General features: G+C 46.3%; 1 protein-coding gene across 10 annotated transcripts in view; it reads right to left on the bottom strand.

The window, feature by feature from the left end:
• GRIK1 (glutamate ionotropic receptor kainate type subunit 1) overlaps positions 1 to 19,698 on the bottom strand; it is a 547,486-nt gene that overhangs the window by 189,659 nt on the left and 338,129 nt on the right. For all 10 annotated transcript variants that reach the window (XM_088481658.1, XM_088481656.1, XM_088481659.1 and 7 more), the window contains exon 5: positions 3,326 to 3,379. In XM_088481658.1, the coding sequence (XP_088337784.1) occupies positions 3,326 to 3,379 (54 nt within the window). The remainder of the gene's footprint in view (positions 1 to 3,325; positions 3,380 to 19,698) is intronic.

Here is a 19,698-nt window from a genome sequence, read left to right as displayed (position 1 = left end):
AGTCTTCTTCTCCTGGCCTTCCGGGATGTCCTACATTTAGAATGGGGTGTGGCTGTGACTGCATGTAGCCAATCAGATCGTCGGAGGGTTTAGCGCAGATGGAGTGGGCTGATCTTGTTGGAGATAACCAGGGCCGCCGAGAGAAAGGGGGAGCGGGTACTCTTTACCCGGGCCTGGGACTGTTGGAGGGGTCCGGCGGGGCCCAGGGCATGGGTCCTGTAGCCCCGCCCACATAAATGTAGCAGCCAGGGCAGGGAGAGAGCACTGACTGCTCCTGCAGCAGCCTCTCTTCCCAGCCCAGTACACGCTGATGTGCGCCGGGCTGGGGAGAGAGGCTTCTGCAGCAGCAGTCAGTGTTCTCTCAATCTGTAATGTGTGGGGGAGGAGCGCTCGCACTGGCGCCACCCCACCCCACCTCTCACCCCACCAGGTGTGACACCGGCGCCCCCTGTACGACATTTCGCAGGCACGTAAACTGACTGGTTTTTTTTTATGCTTTGTAAGGGGGAAGGGGTGGGGGCAGGCCACACCTCCATGAGTTGGCCACACCCCCTCCCAGTACCGGGGCCCGGCGGCGCTTCCAACAGCACTGGAGATAGCGACCTGTTTAATAGTATGAATGCGTTAGTGCTGTGGTCCCCAAATTTTATTGAATCACGGCGCCCTGGAGTATCCGCATTTTTTACACGTCACCGCTAAGCCAAACGTTTCTTATTGATAAATTCTACAAAAATTATTAAATGAAGTAAATTGTGCTGACATGTCATCCTTAGGGTCAGTTATATGGTGGGGGACAGGGATGCGCTCCTCTTTGTCCATATATTGTATGATTTGCAGCCACCAGCACTGGGTTTGCCCATCACATGGATCACAAATAATTAGTTTTGGTCCTTCGCCCATGGCACCCCTGCAAGTGACCTGTGGCACCCAGTTTAGGAACCACTGTGTTAGTGGATTTGCTGGTAACGAGGACAATGTCATGATGTGAGGAGGTAAATAGAGGCCAGATGGAAGGGACAGAAAGCCTGATACAGAGATGTACGCTAATTTATTCGCAGCTGCGATCCCGAAATGTTTTGGGACTACTTTGCAGATCCAAGAAACTGCGCACAAATACGCAACCACAATCGCTGATCATTTGATTATCGGCCATCTGAGTAGAACTATGGTCACGCAGAATGGCCGCCTGAACCACTCTACCTGCATCCAGAATCGCAGGCTCAGGCTATGACACGCCTTCGTAAACGGCTGCATTTTCTGCCGCCACTCCCTGTTACCTCCCCCAAACGGTCCCTGACTGTCAATCACTTTGCAAAGTTATCCTCACTGCAAGCAACATTACAAAGGAACTTTGGCACGTGCGCAGTGCGACCGTTCATCGCTCAACTGCATAAATATCGGAATAGCATACATCTCTGAATTAGGCCCAGACTGTGAGTGTGCTAATAGAGAAATAGATTAAGGAGTCAAACTCAACTCTATAGGAAATTAATTTCAGTTTCCAATGTGTTAAATGAACACATAAATGTGATGCTCACCAGCTGCACATGAGCAATCGGTGGATCCTTACACCTTGCAACTGTAGACCCCTGAAGAAATCAGTGTTACGCAAAGGAGGACTCAATGTTTAGCGCTTTCCAAGGTGGAGATTAATATTGGGCTCATCCCCCCAATGCATCTCCTGGCCTCCCCTATCTCTTCCCTGGCCCTTTCCCATGAGGCCATGGCCCATTTTCAGGTGCATTATCTTATGTCCCTATTTAAAAAATGGGGGGGGGGGGGCGCCAATGCTCTCTCTGGCACAGGGCACCAAAAAGTCTAGTGGCGGCTCTGTGTTATCGCCTTAAACAGACAAAATACTGAAGAGGAGATGTATGAAGAATTCTAAAGATGACAAATGGAGGCGTTTCCCATAGTAACCAATCAGATTCTGGCTTTTATTTTATGGAATGCATCAGATGAATGTTAGCTGGGTGTATATTTACTAAAGGTCAATTCTCGGTTCGATTTTAAATTTTTAATTGACTAAAATCGATTCAAAATTGACCGTATGAATCACTGGACAAATCACTAATTTACTAGCATTCGATTTTTTAAATCGATGTCAAAATCAACATCGATGTTTGTCGGATTTGGCTGGTGTAAATGCATTCGGTTATGAACTTTCTGTTCAAAAATGATTGCAAATACACGGTAAAACAGGCTTGCCTACCCTCCCGATTTGATCAGGAGCCTCCCGAATATCGGGTGCCTCTCCCGACCCCCAGACTGCCTAGTACAAACCCACGCAGCGGGGGAGGCGGATGACGCGATTCGCGCTGAATCGCGTCATAGTGGCTCCGCCCCCTGCTTTATTTGCAGCATTGTGAGGAGGGTGCGCGGCCATGATGATGTGATCGTGCGGCTCCACCCCTGGCCCCACCCCCAACACAGACCTTTTTCCCAGCCATGCCCCCCACTGTTTGCAGGCATTCGGCAAGTATGCCCTACAAATCTAATTTAAACACATGTAATGATGTAAATAAGAAGCATGCACAGATCACTATCATCACTATAATCACTATGATGTGTCCATGCTTCTTAAATGCAGCTAAATGGTTAAAAAAAAAACAGCATGGGGTCCCCCCCTAAGCCCATAACCAGCCCTGCACCTTTCAGCCTGGTCATGAAAATCGGGGGAAAAATCGGGGGAAAAATCGGTGTGGGGTTCCCCCTATTTGCCATTAACCAGCACCAGGCTCAACCAGGTGGTAATGCCACAGCAAGAAGACACACAGCGTGGGGTCTTCCTTCCAATGCATTAAACCAGCCCCAAAATGGTCAGCCCATGACTGGGAATCCCTCAGCAGCTGTCCCGTGCTCCTCGAACAGGCCCAGGTAGGTACTTATAACCCCACACACACACCTATGATGCGATTTTACCAGGTGCGCATGTAGGGGGATTGTCTGCCTCTTCTCTTCCCAATTTTGTACCCTCTTCCATGTCAATCAAGCAAGGAACGAGATATACAGAGTAATAGCATGGAAGCTTAATCAGTATGGAGGTGGTCCTGAGTCAGATGCCTCTGTGGAATAGGACGTAGCCCCCGATTTGGAACTGACTGCGCATGCATCTGAATCGCAAAACATGGTGTGCACATGTGCCGCATGATGTGTCCGAAGTCACGAGTAGGTGCATACACCGCACATCTTGTGCGAACGGAGACTGTCGCGTAGTAGAGTCGTGTGTACGGGGAAGAGACGCCTGTTTCTGAGTACAATGTACCGGGTGTAGGAGTGTGTGTCTCAGAATCAGCCCCTATATTGCTACAGCACGGAGTCTTACCATTGTTGTGAAGAAGTAATGGTAGTATTCAGTCATCATTCCCATAGAGAGGATCTGCCGGGGGGGAAAAAAAACAAAAACAGTAAGAAAAATAGACCTTTTTCAATTATTCTTCAAGGCAAATAAAACTTTATTGTCAGGGAATCACAATGCTAGACTTCTTAGTAAAATGCTGCCCTCAAAGGAGCCAAAATTATCTTAATTTTGCATTATTACAACCTTTGTGGACTTTATATTTTTACAATTCAACGTGCAAAATAGTCCCAATAGGCTATTTTGCAGCTATAAACATAAAGCAATTGGATAGATACATACACTGGCAAAGTGTATCTAACATGTTTTGTCCTTTGGATTCTCAGGGGTATATTTACCAAAGTCCGGGTTTATTGAAGTGGAGGGTGTTGCCCATAAGAACCAATCAGATTTTACTTATTTATCTAGCACCTTCTAGAAGACAATAGCTAGAATCTGATTGGTTGCTATGGGCAACATCTCCACTTCTATATACCCGTCAATGTGCAGCTAACCGGTCCGTTATCCACCAATGTGTCACAGACTTGGCATCACTGGAGATTTTAGTTGAGTAGTGACAATAGCTTTCCCCCCTGTTCATTTCAGACCGCTGATGTCAGCCAGATGATGCAGCAGTGGGGCCAGGCATAGACGTAGGACTTCCTATGTTAGGGACCAAAGACAATAAAAACGCTATATAGTGTATATTTATTCAAAGGTTAGGTATATACTGTATATACTGTAACATGGGTCATATTTGTAAAAATATACTTATGGGTCTATTTTGCACATTTAGGCCGGAGAATAAACCTTTGCATGTATCTAATTCAGAGTTGAATAAAAAAAGCTGATATACTGTAAATACAGTCAATATAATGGAATAAAACATGGGGATTTATTCATACATGTTAAAGATGTGGAACTGTACAGAACATTTATTTTATTTTTTTTGCACAATAGATATATTTTTTTAAAGTGATTTAAAATTGCAGCGATAAGTGGTGATAAAAAAAATAAATACATTTTCGATAGCTACTGTAGGTCCCCGAGTGTAACTTGTTTATTAAAGATCAGAAAATGAATAGACGGTTGATGTGAGTTCTAAACAAGTAATTAATTTCTCTTGTGACAATAGTTGGTTGTCTATAAAGAATGACATATAACTCCTGACTTTTAAGAATCATTTAAATGTTTTGTAAATGGGTCCATATATTAGTCCTAGTGAAATGCGCTGCTACTGGGCTTTATTCATTATCAATAATCAATCGATGGTATTAAGTATTGGCGCCCCTCGCTTCATGCTTTTTTACTGATGCTACAACGATACAATATTCATAAATCACGATGAAAGTAATGTTATATAAATATTGCCTCAATAGGCTGCAAACACTTCAACAGTCTCAGATATATGTAGCCGTTTGCATCATTCGTTGGGATCAAGAAGAGTAGGTGGGATGAAGTTAATACGATTCTCTGAGAACTTTTTGATCATGTCCTCTGCCCATTTAATTGGGGTGGGCAGTGACCTACTCTCACTGGAGCCCCAGACATTCTGGGAAAGTAAGAAAGTATGCATCATAGCCTGTAGTCTTCTCTCACTGATATGGGGAAGCAGCAGCTAATCCTCCAGGTAGGTGGCCACCTCCCAGTGTGGAAGGAGTGCTGCTGGGAATGGAAACCCACTGGAGGAGTCACATTATGCCCCTCATAGGCACCTCCTAGTGAAGGACAGTGGAAGCCAGACATTGGATGGTGGCCAGGCTTCCGAAGATGTGACAGGTAGTTGCCCTTCAAAGGTTAAACCGTGTGCATGTGCAGAAGCAGCCAGAGCTTTGTGCATGCACAAATGAGCTGTGCTGCGGGCCATCATTCACGGTTGCTTATAGCTGAATACTAGCCAGCAGTCACCGGATGGGCATCTGAAAGAATGATACTATTTGGTCTATTCACTAAGCCTTGGAGATAGATAAAGTGGAGAGAGATAAAGTACCAACCTATCAGCTCCTAACTGTCAATTTACAGGCTGTTTGAAAAGTGACAGCTAGGAGCTGAATGGTTGGTACTTTATCTATCTCCATTTTATATCCAAGGCTTAATGAATAGACCCCTATAGCTGTCAACCATCGCAAACCCAGTATTCAATGGAAAAAGCATTTGCATTGGATCGGGAAGACCAGTGGTTGTCATACCTAGCGCCTCCTACACCTTCCCATTCTAAGCAACCAACCAATGCATGCTAGGGCCAGTCCTGGAACATTTGCAGAGCTTTGTACACCTGCAGGTACTGTTAGATAAACTATACCATGAGGTGTATGTAACCAGCCAAGCACAATAGTGTTGGAAGGTTGATTTTAGTATGCTTATGTGTACACCAGAAAGCAAGCTAATAATACATATCACTGGAAAAATACTGTATGACGGAGTTCCCTTTTATACATGGAATAAAAAAAAAGGTCAAAAGTACAATAAAAGTTTCTACCTGCTTAAATGATAAAAGAGGTTTTATACATTTTTGACAGATCGCGGTTAAATAGGTAGACTAAATTAATATTTCTACTTAATCATTACAATTGTATGATGGTAATAATGGAAATGGGTGTTTGTGTTGTCGAAGCTAGATTAGTGACTGAGACGGAATCAGCGTAAAAATTAGCTTGCGCGACGCCATCTTGCGAATGGCAGCTAGACTCCATTTTAGAAGCACCCCTGAGATTGACATTTAAAAAAGAACTGTGTCAAAAAAGTTAAAAAAAAAATAGGGACACCCCAAAAAATTTATTTAAAAATTGGGGTGCAAAAAAAAAAATGGGAAAAAATTGTTAAACAATAGGGAAATAGGTTCAGGGCTATTCTGCAAGGATGCGGCATGTGTTTTCTAGAATAGAATTATAGCGGCAGGTGCACAAATGCAGAATTTTTTAAAAACTGACTTTAGGGACTTAAAAATATGCTAGTACCCATTTTCATGTACCCCAAATTTGATGGGACCACTTAAAAAAACAAAAAAAATAACCTAAGTGCTCTTCTGCATCACTTCTTCAATGTCGGGAAAAAAACACCTGCTGCGGCTATTTAAAGCCCCGACTTTCAATTAAAGGCTAAAACGGGGGTACCCATAGTGTTCCCCCATGTTTTTACAACTTTAGGGGGGTCTTACAATTATTTTAAGGAAAAATTCGTAAATTTATGCAAATCCAACTTCGGAGTTTCCCGTTTTCGTTAATTTGATATTGAATACGGGGATAAGCGGGAGCGCGCACCATACCTTTACGCAGAAAAAAACTCTGATATGAAACGTTAACTTCGCCAGGGAAGTTAACCTTTCATATTGAATACCCCTGTATATGTGTAACACGTTTGTATTGTAGTCTGGTAAAGGCTGTGTTAACATTTAATAATGAAGTGAATTTGTAAAAGTAGTATTCAGTATGTGTCTGACTGCGATATACATACATACAGGGTTCCATGTGTTGTTCCTTTTGTGATATGGGCCTGGTACCATGTACTTGATTCATTGGAATGGTGAATTATTAATAGTGTGATTATGGCAATAAGACTGGCATGGGTTTGGTGTTATTTCAGTGTTATGATAGAATTGTGTACTGTGAGTACTGGTATTTTGGCTACTATATGATAATTACTATCTGAATAAGTTTGTATAGTATCATGAATGTAATCATAGGCTGGTATCAGTGTTATATCATGGAAGTTTATTTAATAGCAGCTTTGAATGGTACAAGTAATAATCGTGTGTAAGATAGACACTGCAGTTTTTGTTAAAGATGGCTACCAGCACATGGGTTAGACAATGGCATTACATGTGATACTCCCCCCCCCCCCCCCCCCATTGAAACATGTGCTTGATTCATGGAAGTTCTGAATTAATAGTCTTGTTATTATAGTTATAATTCTACTCAGTTTTGTTGTTGTATAGTGCAAATAGGTTGTTGTAGTTATTATAAGTATAATCATTAATGAATATATGATTTACAGCATTACAACATTATGTGAGTTTTCTTACATTCAAAATGGAGTTTGATTTCGGAGACTATGCGGTTTGAACAATAGGACGGGCTCTAACAACCCCCACACACACACCCCCTCATCAGCCATCTTGGAAATGTGCTCACAGCAGACATCTCTCTCTCTCTCTCTCTCTCTCTCTCTCTCTCCCTCTCTCTCTCCCTCTATCTCGCTCTCATTGTTTGAAGTTTAATCACTGTTTTTTTGCATATGTAATAACTGTATCTTGGGTCTGTGTAATTTCTTTGCGCTAAATTGTACTTAGATCACAGCGTGTATGATCTGTACTTTGGTTGAATAATACTTTGTGCTTTGGAAACACATGTTCAAGGTCTAAGGTCTTTATTTTACTGTATGACTGCGTACGCAAATAGCGTTAATTTTAGAGGTTTATAGGCAGGTTTTAGAAGGTATAGGTAGAAGCATATAGAGGTTCAAATCCAGTATCCTTAGTGTATGTGGGGCATTTTATGCATCTGTGCGTCAGATTGGGAGAGGCAGCCAGCTCGGAACAGCTGGGGGGGCGTGGCACTGTTTTGAGGGCGTGGCAGGGGGCGTGACAGCGCAAATCGTGTCATCAGCTGTCCCCAGACCGGCCAGTTATCAAAGGTAGGAACGGACGCCGGCGGACAGCGCCGGCAGGGAGACTTGCCCACTCTTCCGGGAGGCAACACCCGATTTTTCGGGAGGCTCACAACCATTTTGGGAGAGTAGGCAAGTATGCATTGGACTCAGGGGAGTAGTGAGGGTGGCTCCGGTGGAGCATGAGCTCTGGGTGCCAAAATAGACGGAGGGCGCCATCCAGGGTTCCGGAATTCATGGGCGCTACTCAGTATGATGGCCGCCTGTTAGTTTTATCTCGATTTGTTTGCTCTATATCCTAAATAAGTCAAGGATCTGAGATCCGTTTCTACATTTCTTGGTCCCTCAAGCTGCCCAGATTGCCTCCCCTCCGGCTCTCCCTCCTCTGTGATCATCTTCTGTCACCTCCCCTTTCCTATCAGATTAATTACATTCACCTCTCACCTCTTTAATTCCCTCCCCTCTCTACCCTGTGTTTGGCTCTTTGCCCCTGTCCACTCCTTTCTTATTGGCTTCTGTCACCTCCCCTCTCTGATCAGCACTTTCCTCTCCCCTCTCCTCTTTGATCCCCTCCCTCCTTCTCTCTTCATTCATTCATTGTGCTTCAATGGACTTAAAAGTGACACATCTGAGGTAAAATCCTAAACTTCAATTTTAAGGTATTAGATTAAACAAAGTCACTGCTTTGCTATTTAAAGTAATGAGATGTTCCCAGGCATGACCACAAAGTGTTAATTGAAAGGTCTTTTAAAAAATATTAGGAGACCTGAAATAATAATAATGGTGGTAGAAAGAACATGATTAGTAGTACTCACATTAATATGGGTGCAATGTATATTTGTGAAGTAGGAGTATAGCTAACAAGGGAGCTTCCCATAGGTGTTCCCACTCCAGTGAAAGATCCTTGGGGCAGTAATTGCAGTCATAAACTGTGCCCCCTGTGGAATTTCACTCTAGCACATATACTGTACGTATGTTGTCAATTTAAGTCAAATTATCAGAATATATAATACAATCTCCACTATTGACTAATAACAATGATTCAAAGGAGATAAAAGCTAGATCCCAGGTGCTATACATAAATAACGCAGTGCTAAAGGAACTACCCTTAATGTCAGATAGTGTATCACTGAAGCATTCTATTCCCCCAATGGGACCTCAATGCCAAGTGTCATACTGCCACTGTTTGCTCTTTTTCTCTTCACTTCAGTATTCCCCCACAGGCTGGCCATACCCCGCTGGCACAGTTCAGTACAGGGAGGGAGGGGGGGGGTATGACATGCACTTTCTCTGGGCGCCATGGTTCCACGCTACTCCTCTGGTTGGACTGTGACATCATAGCATACTTGCCAACATTTTAATTTTCTAATCCGGGAAAGATCCCAGAGGGGAGATGTATGTGATCACTGTAGGACTGAAAGTTGAAATGTTTTGATCAAAATATGAACAAATACCCAAGGCTTTTATTTGCTGGATACACACGGATTTGCAGTATATTATTGTTAGTGCCTATAGCAAAAGTCTTCCCGTTTGGTAATAATATTGCCTGAAGGTACAGGGACCATGATTATTAGATTATTCTAAAAGCAGACACTACTGTATACGGGTTGCAAACAGGGGCTGGCTGGCAACTTTTAGCCTGGGGGGCAAATGTATGCAGGTGGCCCTGGCAGAGGAGTAGCGTGTAGCCAAGGTGCCCGGAGCACGTGTGTGCTACGGCACCCCCCCCCCCTCAAGTGTTCCAGGGAGGAGGCGGGTCCATATGGAATTAATGTAAAGTAAAAATAAAGATATGGGGCAGCCCCCTGTAGTGGTGCCCATATGCAGTGCACCCTGTGCCCCAGGAGAGGACCCCCTTATAAAGGCCTCCAGTAGTGCCACCAGTAGTGATCCCCTATGCAGTGCCCCTTATACAGTACCCCCAGTAGTAATCCTCCTATGCAGTGCCCCTTATACAATATTCCCAGTAGTGGTCCCCCTGTGCAGTGCCCTTTGTGCCCCCAGTAGTAAGCCCCTTATATAGTGCCAGCAGTGGTCCCCCCTGTGCAGTGCCCCTTGTGCCCCCAGTAGTAATCCCCTTATATAGTGCCCCCAGTAGTGGTACCCCTATGCAGTGCCCCCAGTAGTATCCCCCACCTTGTAGTGGCCCCAGTAGTGGTCTCCCCCTTGTAGTGCCCCCAGTAGTAACCCCCTCTTGTAGTGCCCCCAGTAGTAGCCCCCCTTGTAGTGCCCCCAGTAGTAGTCCCCCCTTGTAGTGCCCCCAGTAGTAGTCCCCCCAGTAGTGCTCTCCCCCTTGTAGTGCCCCCAGTAGTAGTCCCCCCCCCTTGTAGTGCCCCCAGTAGAAGTCCCCCCAGTAGTGCTCTCCCCCTTGTAGTGCCCCCAGTAGTAGTCCCCCCCTTGTAGTGTCCCCAGTAGTAGTCCCCACCCCCTTGTAGTGCCCACAGTAGTGGTCTCCCCCTTGTAGTGCCCCCAGTAGTAGTCCCCCCCCTTGTAGTGCCCCCAGTAGTAGCCCCCCCTTGTAGTGCCCGCAGTAGTGGTCTCCCCCTTGTAGTGTGGTAGACACACTTAAAAAAATAAAAACACTTACCTAAATCCCCGCTCCTGCCGCAGCCATCCGATCCTCCGCTACTCCTCCCGGGCCGGGCCGCTCTGCATTATGGGAGAGATGTCATATGACATCATGACGTCTCTCCCATTACCCACTGCAGGAGCCGGAAGATGGAGCGGCTCCTGCAGTGGGCGCAGCAGCAGTTAGTGAGAGTCTGACAAACTCTCTTTGGCTGCCACTCAAAACAAACACACAGCTGCCGGCGCTGGCGGCTGTGTGTTTGTCAGTCACTGTGTAGCGCTGACCGACCTCCATCCGGTCAGCGCTACATGCGCGGTGCAGCTGTGTCACAGAAGCATAGACTGCCCGTGGCCCGCATGGCGCTGTGGCCAGGGGGGCACATGGCACCCTGCCCCCCGGCCCAGCCCGCCACTGGTTGCAGAGTTCTGTGACGCCCACTAAAAAAGAAAAAAATATGTATTCACACAAAAATACTAATTAGTTTAGTAGGAGGAAATGGAAACAATATATTTATTGTCAGTTAAATATTGCACAGATAGGGCCTGATTCTCAGTCACACTCAGCACCTTAGATGGGCGCCAAAATCGAATCTTAGCATACCGTGCATTTTCGCGCATCTTCAGGTGATTCCAAGTATGGCCCGTATTCAATTAGACGCGAAAAGCCGAGATCCGTGAAAAAGTATCGTCGATTGCGACTTTTCGCCTGTCGGAAACTCATCTCCGTATTCAATTCCATCCGCTTTTTCGTGTACGCGGAAAGTCAATGCAATCTAACAGGCGAAAAAGATTCGCCTCAGAATAGCAGGAGAAAAGAAGTGCAATTTTTTTATTTTGGGGTGCAAAGGTGACCACTCAGAACCCTTTGGACAGAACCCCAATGGATAACTGTGTCAAGAAATTCCTGGAAAAAACTTAACACCAAAAAAAATTACTTTGAATTTTGGGGCGAAAAATCATAGTGGGGGGACAAGTTCGCAAACTACCGAAAGCAGGTTCTGGGGGTGCTCTAAGAAGGGGTCAAGTGTTTTGGGATTGCAGGTGCTTTTATGATAGTGGAAATTCACTTTTATTAAAACACTTTAGAGACATTAAAATATGCTTGCACCCAAATTTGCCAGGACTACTTATTTTCTCCAAAAAATACTGCTTTATACCATTCTTCACCACTTGTGCAAAGATGCTAATTAGAGGCAATTGTGCGAACTTAAGTACCCCAAACAGTTTTATTAGGGCTAATCAGGCACTCCTACATTGATTCCCTATGTTTTGGCATCTTTTTGGGGGGTTTCGCCTGTTCTGACTTCGCGTGTCGCCGTTCTCACGTCTTTTGGAATTGAATAGGGCAAATAGTGGCTACGCGCACGATAAGTTTCCGTGGCTAAAATACGCATTGTAGGTGAAAAGACCGGCATGCAAAACTTTATCGCGTACGCGAAACTAATTGAATACAGCCCTTAGATGGATATTGGTCGGATGTCTCTTTTCATGATATAGGTTTTTCTGGGATGTAACTGGGTGGCAGTGCTGCGGACGCACGTAAGATATGTGACTTGTGGGAGGGAATCGGTATGGTTTACTGCCGGCTGCACGGCCGGCAGTTCAATTCCCGACAGCGGAAGCCCGGCATGGGTGAAAATCCCGAAGCTAGAAAAGGTAAATATCGCTAACCTTTTTTTACCCCCTAACCCTCCCTTAGACGTGCGTAACCCTACCCTCCCCCCAAGTGCCTAACCCTAACCCCCCCCAAGTGCCTAACCCTAACCCCCCCCAAGTGCCTAACCCTAACCCCCCCCCAAGTGCCTAACCCTAACTCCCCCTTCTCCGCAGCCTAACCCTAAGTCTCCTGGGGGGTGCCTAACCCTAACTTCCCCCCGAGGGTGCCTAACCCTAACCCTCCCTTCCCCTAGCCTAACCCTAACCTCCCGTGGGGGTGCCTAACCCTAAGTCCCCCTCGGGAGCCCCTAACCTAACCCTCCCCCCACTGCGGCTGTCGGCGCCCGGCATCCGGCTTACCTTCGATCGGTATGCCCGGTGTCGGGCTCCCGGCATAGGCCTAATGACAGGCGTCCGGATTTCGATGCCTGTCACTAGTACCTTGCCGGGATTAGACAGTCGGGAAGCCGGCGGTCGGGATTTCGGCCGTCGGCTTCCCGACTGCTTCACTTGTGGGACTGTCACGGGAGTGTAACCATGCTTCCATGTGAGTCAGGAAACCTGTGTCTGATGGATCTCTTGCACCCAGCGGCTGTGAACTGAACAATAGTGAATTCCTGCTTGAGCTTGAAGCAGTAAATCTGGCTTCCGGGGCTGCTCGCAATTATAGCCACTTTCGTTCGACTGAGAATCAGCCCCATATTATGCAGCACTTTACAGGGGTGAAAAAAAAAAGCGAAAAAAAAAGGGGGTGTCCCAATTTTTTTTTTTCATTTTTTTTTGGCACATTTCATTTTAAGGGGGCATGCCCAAGGGTGCAGGCTATTTTTTTTTAAGCCTGCACTCCTAAACCCCAAATCTGCACTTTTTTTCACCTGCTATTGACAATTGAAAAATGATCCCTGTTTTTTTAGAATGACCTTTCACCTCATTTGCGAAAAAATAAACGGGAATTTTTGGGAAATATGCCTAGGACCCCCCTAAAGATGTCCAGACATGGGGGATTACTATGGGTACCCCCATTTTTGCATGCTGAAGGAAGTCGGGGTTTGTAATAGCCGCGCAAGGTGCAATTTTGTAGCTATGAAGAAGTGGTAAAGAATAGCACTTAGGAATAGTTATTTCCCCCCCCAAAAAAAAAATCAAATTTGGGGTACATGAAAATGGGGGTAAGCATATTTTTAAGTCCCTAAAGTTATCTTTACAAATCTGCAAAATTGGACCTGCCGCTTGTCCCCGCAATAAAGGAAACACCTGCCGCATACATGGGGACCCAACCTGAATTAATTTAGATAGTTTGGCACTTTGTTATCCTTTTTTTTTTTTACCCCCAAACTTAAAACATAATTTTTTGCGGTGTCCTGATTATTTTTAAACTTTTTTTTGATGCAGTGTACCTTTGGGGGACTGTCTGAAGGCTGCACGGGGGATCCCGCAATGTCATACCCCCAAACCCCAATTCTGCACTTTTTTCCGCCTATTGCATTGCATTGACTTTCCGCCTAGGCGAAAAGTCTTCCAAATTGAATATGTGGTAAGCCAAACAGGCGAAAATGACGTCATCGGCGAAAAGTGTTCGTCAAAAACACGCAAAAACTGACTTTTCGCCTCAAATTGAATACGGCCCTTTGTTGTAATCACTTGTTAAACATCCTACCCACATCATCTGGGTTAAGGGTATCTTCTCCTAATGGGATCTGATCAGCATGTTCACATTCAAAAGGTCAACAGTCAGCATGTCGACATGGACTTTAGATCAACAACCAATATGTCGACATTTAATGAGCTTATTTTTATGGTTACGTTTATGGTTAGGATTCAGCTTAGGGTTAAATTACAATAAGAAAAAAAATAGTATGTCGACATTCTGGTGTCGACACATTAAATGTCGACAATATGAACATTTCAACATTTAAACCATGTACACATTCTTGAATGTTGACCTAAAGACAATGTTGACACTTTGAATGTTGACTTTTCATACCGCACCTATCTTATCAGCAATTATGAGACATAGTGAAGATAGCGGCTCGTGGGCGCTTGTGCAATTCCCAGTTGGCTGCCCCCTACCTGAAGGATATCATTAAATGTTAACATACACTAGTGTATATGTGCAAGTGAAAATAAACACATAAAAAGGCAATTTTCAGGCGTTTATTGCAGTTTTGCTGCCAACTCTAATCAGACACAATTAATGTTGATTTTTGCCCTGCCTACTTACAGATCGCTGATCAGTGCTAGAAGCGTGCCAGTATAAAATGGTATCAGCACTTCATTTCGGGAGCTGGGACTGTCACTGTCCCAGAGCCTGTCCACAAACGGCTGACTGTTTAAATTTGACTCCGGCCGTGACCCAATCACAGCTTGCGGACTTTGGCCAATCAGTGGCATATTGAATTTATGGCCGGCCGTGAGCCAATCACGAATCGTGGACTGTCAGCCAATCAGGGGAGGCCGCGTGGTCGCCCCCAATTGGCTGCCGGTCTGTGAGATGTCATTGGCTCGCGGCCTGGCGATAAATGAAAAATGCTGCCGAGGAGTGAGGGGGAAGGGAGCGGTCACCGGTGTGGAACGCAGCACTGTGCGTTGGGTTGTGGTGGGAGGAGAGGTGTGGTGTGTGCTGGGGGGGAGGTGTGCTGTAAGGGGGGGAAGTGGGGGTATGGAAATATCAAGGGAGCTCAGGATTTGTCCCTGCCTAAGTCCCCCCCCTTCCCCCGATATTCCATTACCTCTACTTCAACATTTCAATTTCGACCACTGGCGCTGATCCCAAACTTGTTCATGAAATCACATTCCTGCCCCAGGATCAACGTATTATCCAGTGCCCCATGAATGAGAAACTGGAGACAGCACGGAGTTTAATAAAACCTGAATATGTGAATTAATGGAGAAAATCTATTCAGCTTTGTAAATTTAAGCAATGGTTTTGTTCAGTTAATTAAAGCCACATTGATGGTACGTTGCCGCCTGTCAAAACAATTCCGCAAAGAAAAGGGATACCGTTTGAAATCACTAAGAAGGAAGAATACAGGCAGATGAATCTCCCATGTGATAAAAGAAGGTCTTTTTCCTGCTTCTATGTAAAAGAAAAAAAAGATAAAGACGTCGCCCGTGTGAGCTAAAAATAAGATACGTTCTCCTCGCTGCTTATTCATTTGCACTCATTATGGACAAATGGTGGTTGAGATACAACCTGAAGCCCCCTCCCTGACATGAATAGATGTTAAAGACAATAAAATGCAGCTTTTGTGTCAGAAATGGCTGATTTGTTATCCGGTTCATTTATTTAAAGCATCCAACAAGATGAAAAAAATCAGGGCGTAAATGGTGCACTCAGAAAGGACAGTTGAATTGTTTGGCGTATTTCTCAAGGAGCATTTCCACTAGACGATTAAAATGAGCGATTGAAGCATTACGACATCGTTATCGTTCAATCACTCATTAATCGATCATAAATCGTGTAGTAAAACGTCGGAAACAACCAGCGATGCGTGCTCCCGCTGGTTGTTTTCGACATCCATCATCGCCTGAACATACTGCACAACCTGCCCATATCGACAGGTTGATGAGGGAGGGTGCCTGCACTGAATGACATATCGTTCAGTGTGGTCACATTATCCACTGCACAGGATGGAGAACGTTTGCACCATTATAATGTTGTAATCGTACAGTCGTTCCACTCTTGTGTAGTGGATACGCACCTTAAGAAACTTGTATTTGTGGTATACTGTACCTGTGCTCGGGGGAGTAGTGAGTGGCCATGGCGCCCAGAGCATGTGTGCTCTACTGCGCCCCCCCCCCCAAGTGTGCCAGGTAGGGGGCATGGCTCTCCCCCCCCTCACACATATCCCCCTAACACACACAGCTCTTCCCCCTTAATCAGCTTTCCTCACACACACAGTGCTCCCCCCTCACTCAGACAACCCCTCACAGCTCTCCCCCTCACTCAGCTTATCTCCCCTTACACAGCCCTCCCCCCCCCTCACTCAGCTTATCTCCCCTTACACAGCCCCCCCCCTCACTCAGCTTCCACTCACACACACAGTGCTCCCCCCTCACTCAGACAGCCCCCCCAGCTCTCCCCCTCACTCAGCTTATCTCCCCTTACACAGCCCTCCCCCCCTCACTCAGCCTCCACTCACACACACAGTGCTCCCCCTCACTCAGACAGCCCCCCACAGCTTTCCCCCTCACTCAGATTTTCTCTCCTTATACACAGCCCTCCCCCCCCTCACTCAGCCTCCCCTCACACACACAGTGCTCCCCCTCACTCAGATCATCTCCCCCTCAGTCGGAACACCCTCACAGCTATCCCAGACCCTCCAACATGTTCCATTAGGTACAAAATGCTCTGCTCCTGTACTTCCCTCTTAATGTATGATTGCAGACACCTGTGCTGAAACACCTGTCTCATCAATTACCTAGTTCAGCACCGGTGGCTGCAATCATACATTAGGTGGGAGCAGAGTGTTTTGTACCTAATGGAAGGGGTCATGTTGAAGGGTAGGCTATCCCCTCACACACACACACACACACAGCTTTCCCCACTCACTCAGCCACCCCCTCACACACACATCTTTCAGCCACTCACTGAGATCCCCCCCACACAGATCTTCCCTCCTCATACACATACAGCTATTCCCCTTAACATAGCTCCCATCCACTCCCTTCACACACACAGTAGCCCACCTTACTTAGATCTCCTCCCCCCTCTCACTGCTGCAGGGCGCCGGGGATCAGCCATCAGACGGGGGGCGGATCACCTGCTACTAAGCAGAGCCTGTAGCACATAATAGATCAGTGCTTTGTGTTCCCAGATCCAGTGCTCACCTGTGTAATGGGGAAGCCTGTGGCGGGGATGGTGGGAGGGTCAGTTATTGATGGTTAGTGGAGGAAGAGCTACCAGCTGTAAAGGGCTGTTCAATGGTGATGAGTGCTGAACACCTGCAGTTTCCAGCTTGCCCGAGCTGCCTGCCCACATGATGTGATGCAAGAGTCTGGCAAGGAAGCATTTATCATCGCTTGGGCGCTGGGACAAAGCTTCCCAAAGAGCTCTCTCCCAGTGGAAGGTTGGAGGGACAATGATACAGTAGCTTCGGGCCCAGGAAGAGTAATACGTCAGTGGGGGCCATCTGAAGATGGTGTTAGCTGCCAGGGCCAAGCTTGGTAAATTTGACAGGTAAACCTATAAGGGCTGGTTGTGTGGTTGTTCTCGTATTGAAGATATCTGCTGCAGACCATCCTTTTTGCATCCCTGGGATACTTAGCTTTTGTTGCTTTACAGGGAACTCCCACAAAATTACTTTCATAAATATGGGGTCTATTTACTAAGCCTTGGATGGAGATAAAGTGAACGGAGATAAAGTAACAGCCAATCAGCTCCTGTCATTTTTCAAACACAGCCTGTGACATGGCAGTAAGGAGCTGATTGGCTGGTACATTATCTTTGTTCACTTAATCTCCATTCAAGGCTTAGTAAATAGCCCCCTATATACCTTAGACCCTGTAGGAGAGAAGGGCTACACATCGCATTGACAGAGCTACAAGGTGCACGTTTAACACAGATAAGCTACAGAACCCCCTTAACAGGGTATATCTATAATCGGTGCAGGGGGACCCATACCGCACACCCTGCACCCATATAATTTCAAACTTACCCGTCCGTATGTCACCAGCGTGCTGCTCAGCAACAAAAATCGCTGAGAAAATGGCTGCGCCCATTTTCCCAGTGACTCTGCACATGTGCAGCCCCGTTGTCCCCGGAGACCCACGCATGCGCAGTACTGCTGTCCCCGGAGACCCACGCATGCGCAGTACTGCTGTCCCCGGAGACCCACGCATGCTCAGCACTGCTGTCCCCGGAGACCCACGCATGCTCAGCACTGCTGTCCCCGGAGACCCACGCATGCTCAGCACTGCTGTCCCCGGAGACCCACGCATGCGCAGTACTGCTGTCCCCGGAGACCCACGCATGCTCAGCACTGCTCTCCCCGGAGACCCACGCATGCTCAGCACTGCTGTCCCCGGAGACCCACGCATGCGCAGTACTGCTGTCCCCTGAGACCCACGCATGCGCAGTACTGCTGTCCCCGGAGACCCACGCATGCGCAGTACTGCTGTCCCCGGAGACCCACGCATGCGCAGTACTGCTGTCCCCGGAGACCTACGCATGCGCAGTACTGCTCTCCCCGGAGACCCACGCATGCGCAGCACTGCTCTCCCTGGAGACCCACGCATGCTCAGCACTGCTGTCCCCAGAGACCCACGCATGCGCAGTACTGCTGTCCCCTGAGACCCACGCATGCACAGCACTGCTGTCCCCGGAGACCCACGCATGCGCAGTAGATTCTGGCACCACCTACAAACGGCACTTCCTGACAATCACTCTGCGATGGGTCTGCGTAGTCGGCCAATTGAGTGCGTATTAGCGATCCAAGCTGGATCAGGCCCATAGTTTCTTTTGTACAGAGTTGGATGGGAGGGGGAGGCGCTTGTTAAATTCTAGCATAGGGTGTGAGTAGACCTGGGGCCGGCCCTGCTTCATCTTGTTCAAATCTAAGCTTATTTATAGTCCAGAAAGTGCACTTGCCCTCAGTGATTCTTGTATCAGGAGTTATACCTCGCTTTCCCACCAGAGTTAGTATCCAAAATGTAAATATCAATATCATAAGTGAAGTGATATTGACATACAGTACCACCTCATTCTTATTCAGAGCCAAAGCTTGGAAAAAGATAATGTGTAGTTGCCCGTAGCAACCAATCGGCTTCTGTTATTTAATACTGTGCTAGATAAATGACCATCAGTAGTTTATTGGTTGCTATAGGCAACTTTTCCACTTTATCTCTCCCTAAGGATTTGATACATCTCCCCATAAGAGTAATTTAAGGGTCTTAATTAGGTGCAAATTACTTGCACCTGTGAGTAAGGGCGGCTGCATTGCGCTCATATGGTACCTCATCTATTGTACTGAAACTGCTCATAGCAACTGTGCTCAGATATTTAATTTTAGTCTATCTCCAAATATTATGTTTGTGCATTATTGTTCACATACTTTAATTCTTAAAATGTATATTATTATCCATGTATCATCTTGTGGTTATATTGCACTATACTGCTGTTTCCCAAACTGTCCTCAAAGCCCCCTTACAGTCCTGGCTTTAAGGATATCCATGCTTGAACACAGATGTTTAATTTTAAATGACTGAGGTCATCTGTGCTCAAGCATGGTTAACCTAATGTGCTAAAACATGGATATCCTTAAAACCAGGACTCTTAGGGGGCTTTGAGAAACACTGATCCACACTTTTTCCATCACATCACTTCACAGATTGAATTTGTAGTGCAATGGGCGTGATTCGGATTTGTGTGCAATCCCGATGGTTTACGTACAAATCCGATGGTTCTGGGTCTGCGCAGATGCAGGGCCCATTCTGCGCATGTACAGAATGGGGGGCCTATTCATTAAACATTAAAATTCTCTGGAGATAATTAGCTTTAGAACTCTCATGGAGTTCTAGCTAATTATAGGTGG

This window comes from Taudactylus pleione, unplaced genomic scaffold, assembly GCF_031769625.1.
Source record: "Taudactylus pleione unplaced genomic scaffold, aTauple2 ptg000276l, whole genome shotgun sequence".
Classification (NCBI taxonomy): Eukaryota; Metazoa; Chordata; class Amphibia; order Anura; family Myobatrachidae; genus Taudactylus; species Taudactylus pleione.
This window is presented reverse-complemented; position numbering and strand designations above follow the sequence as displayed.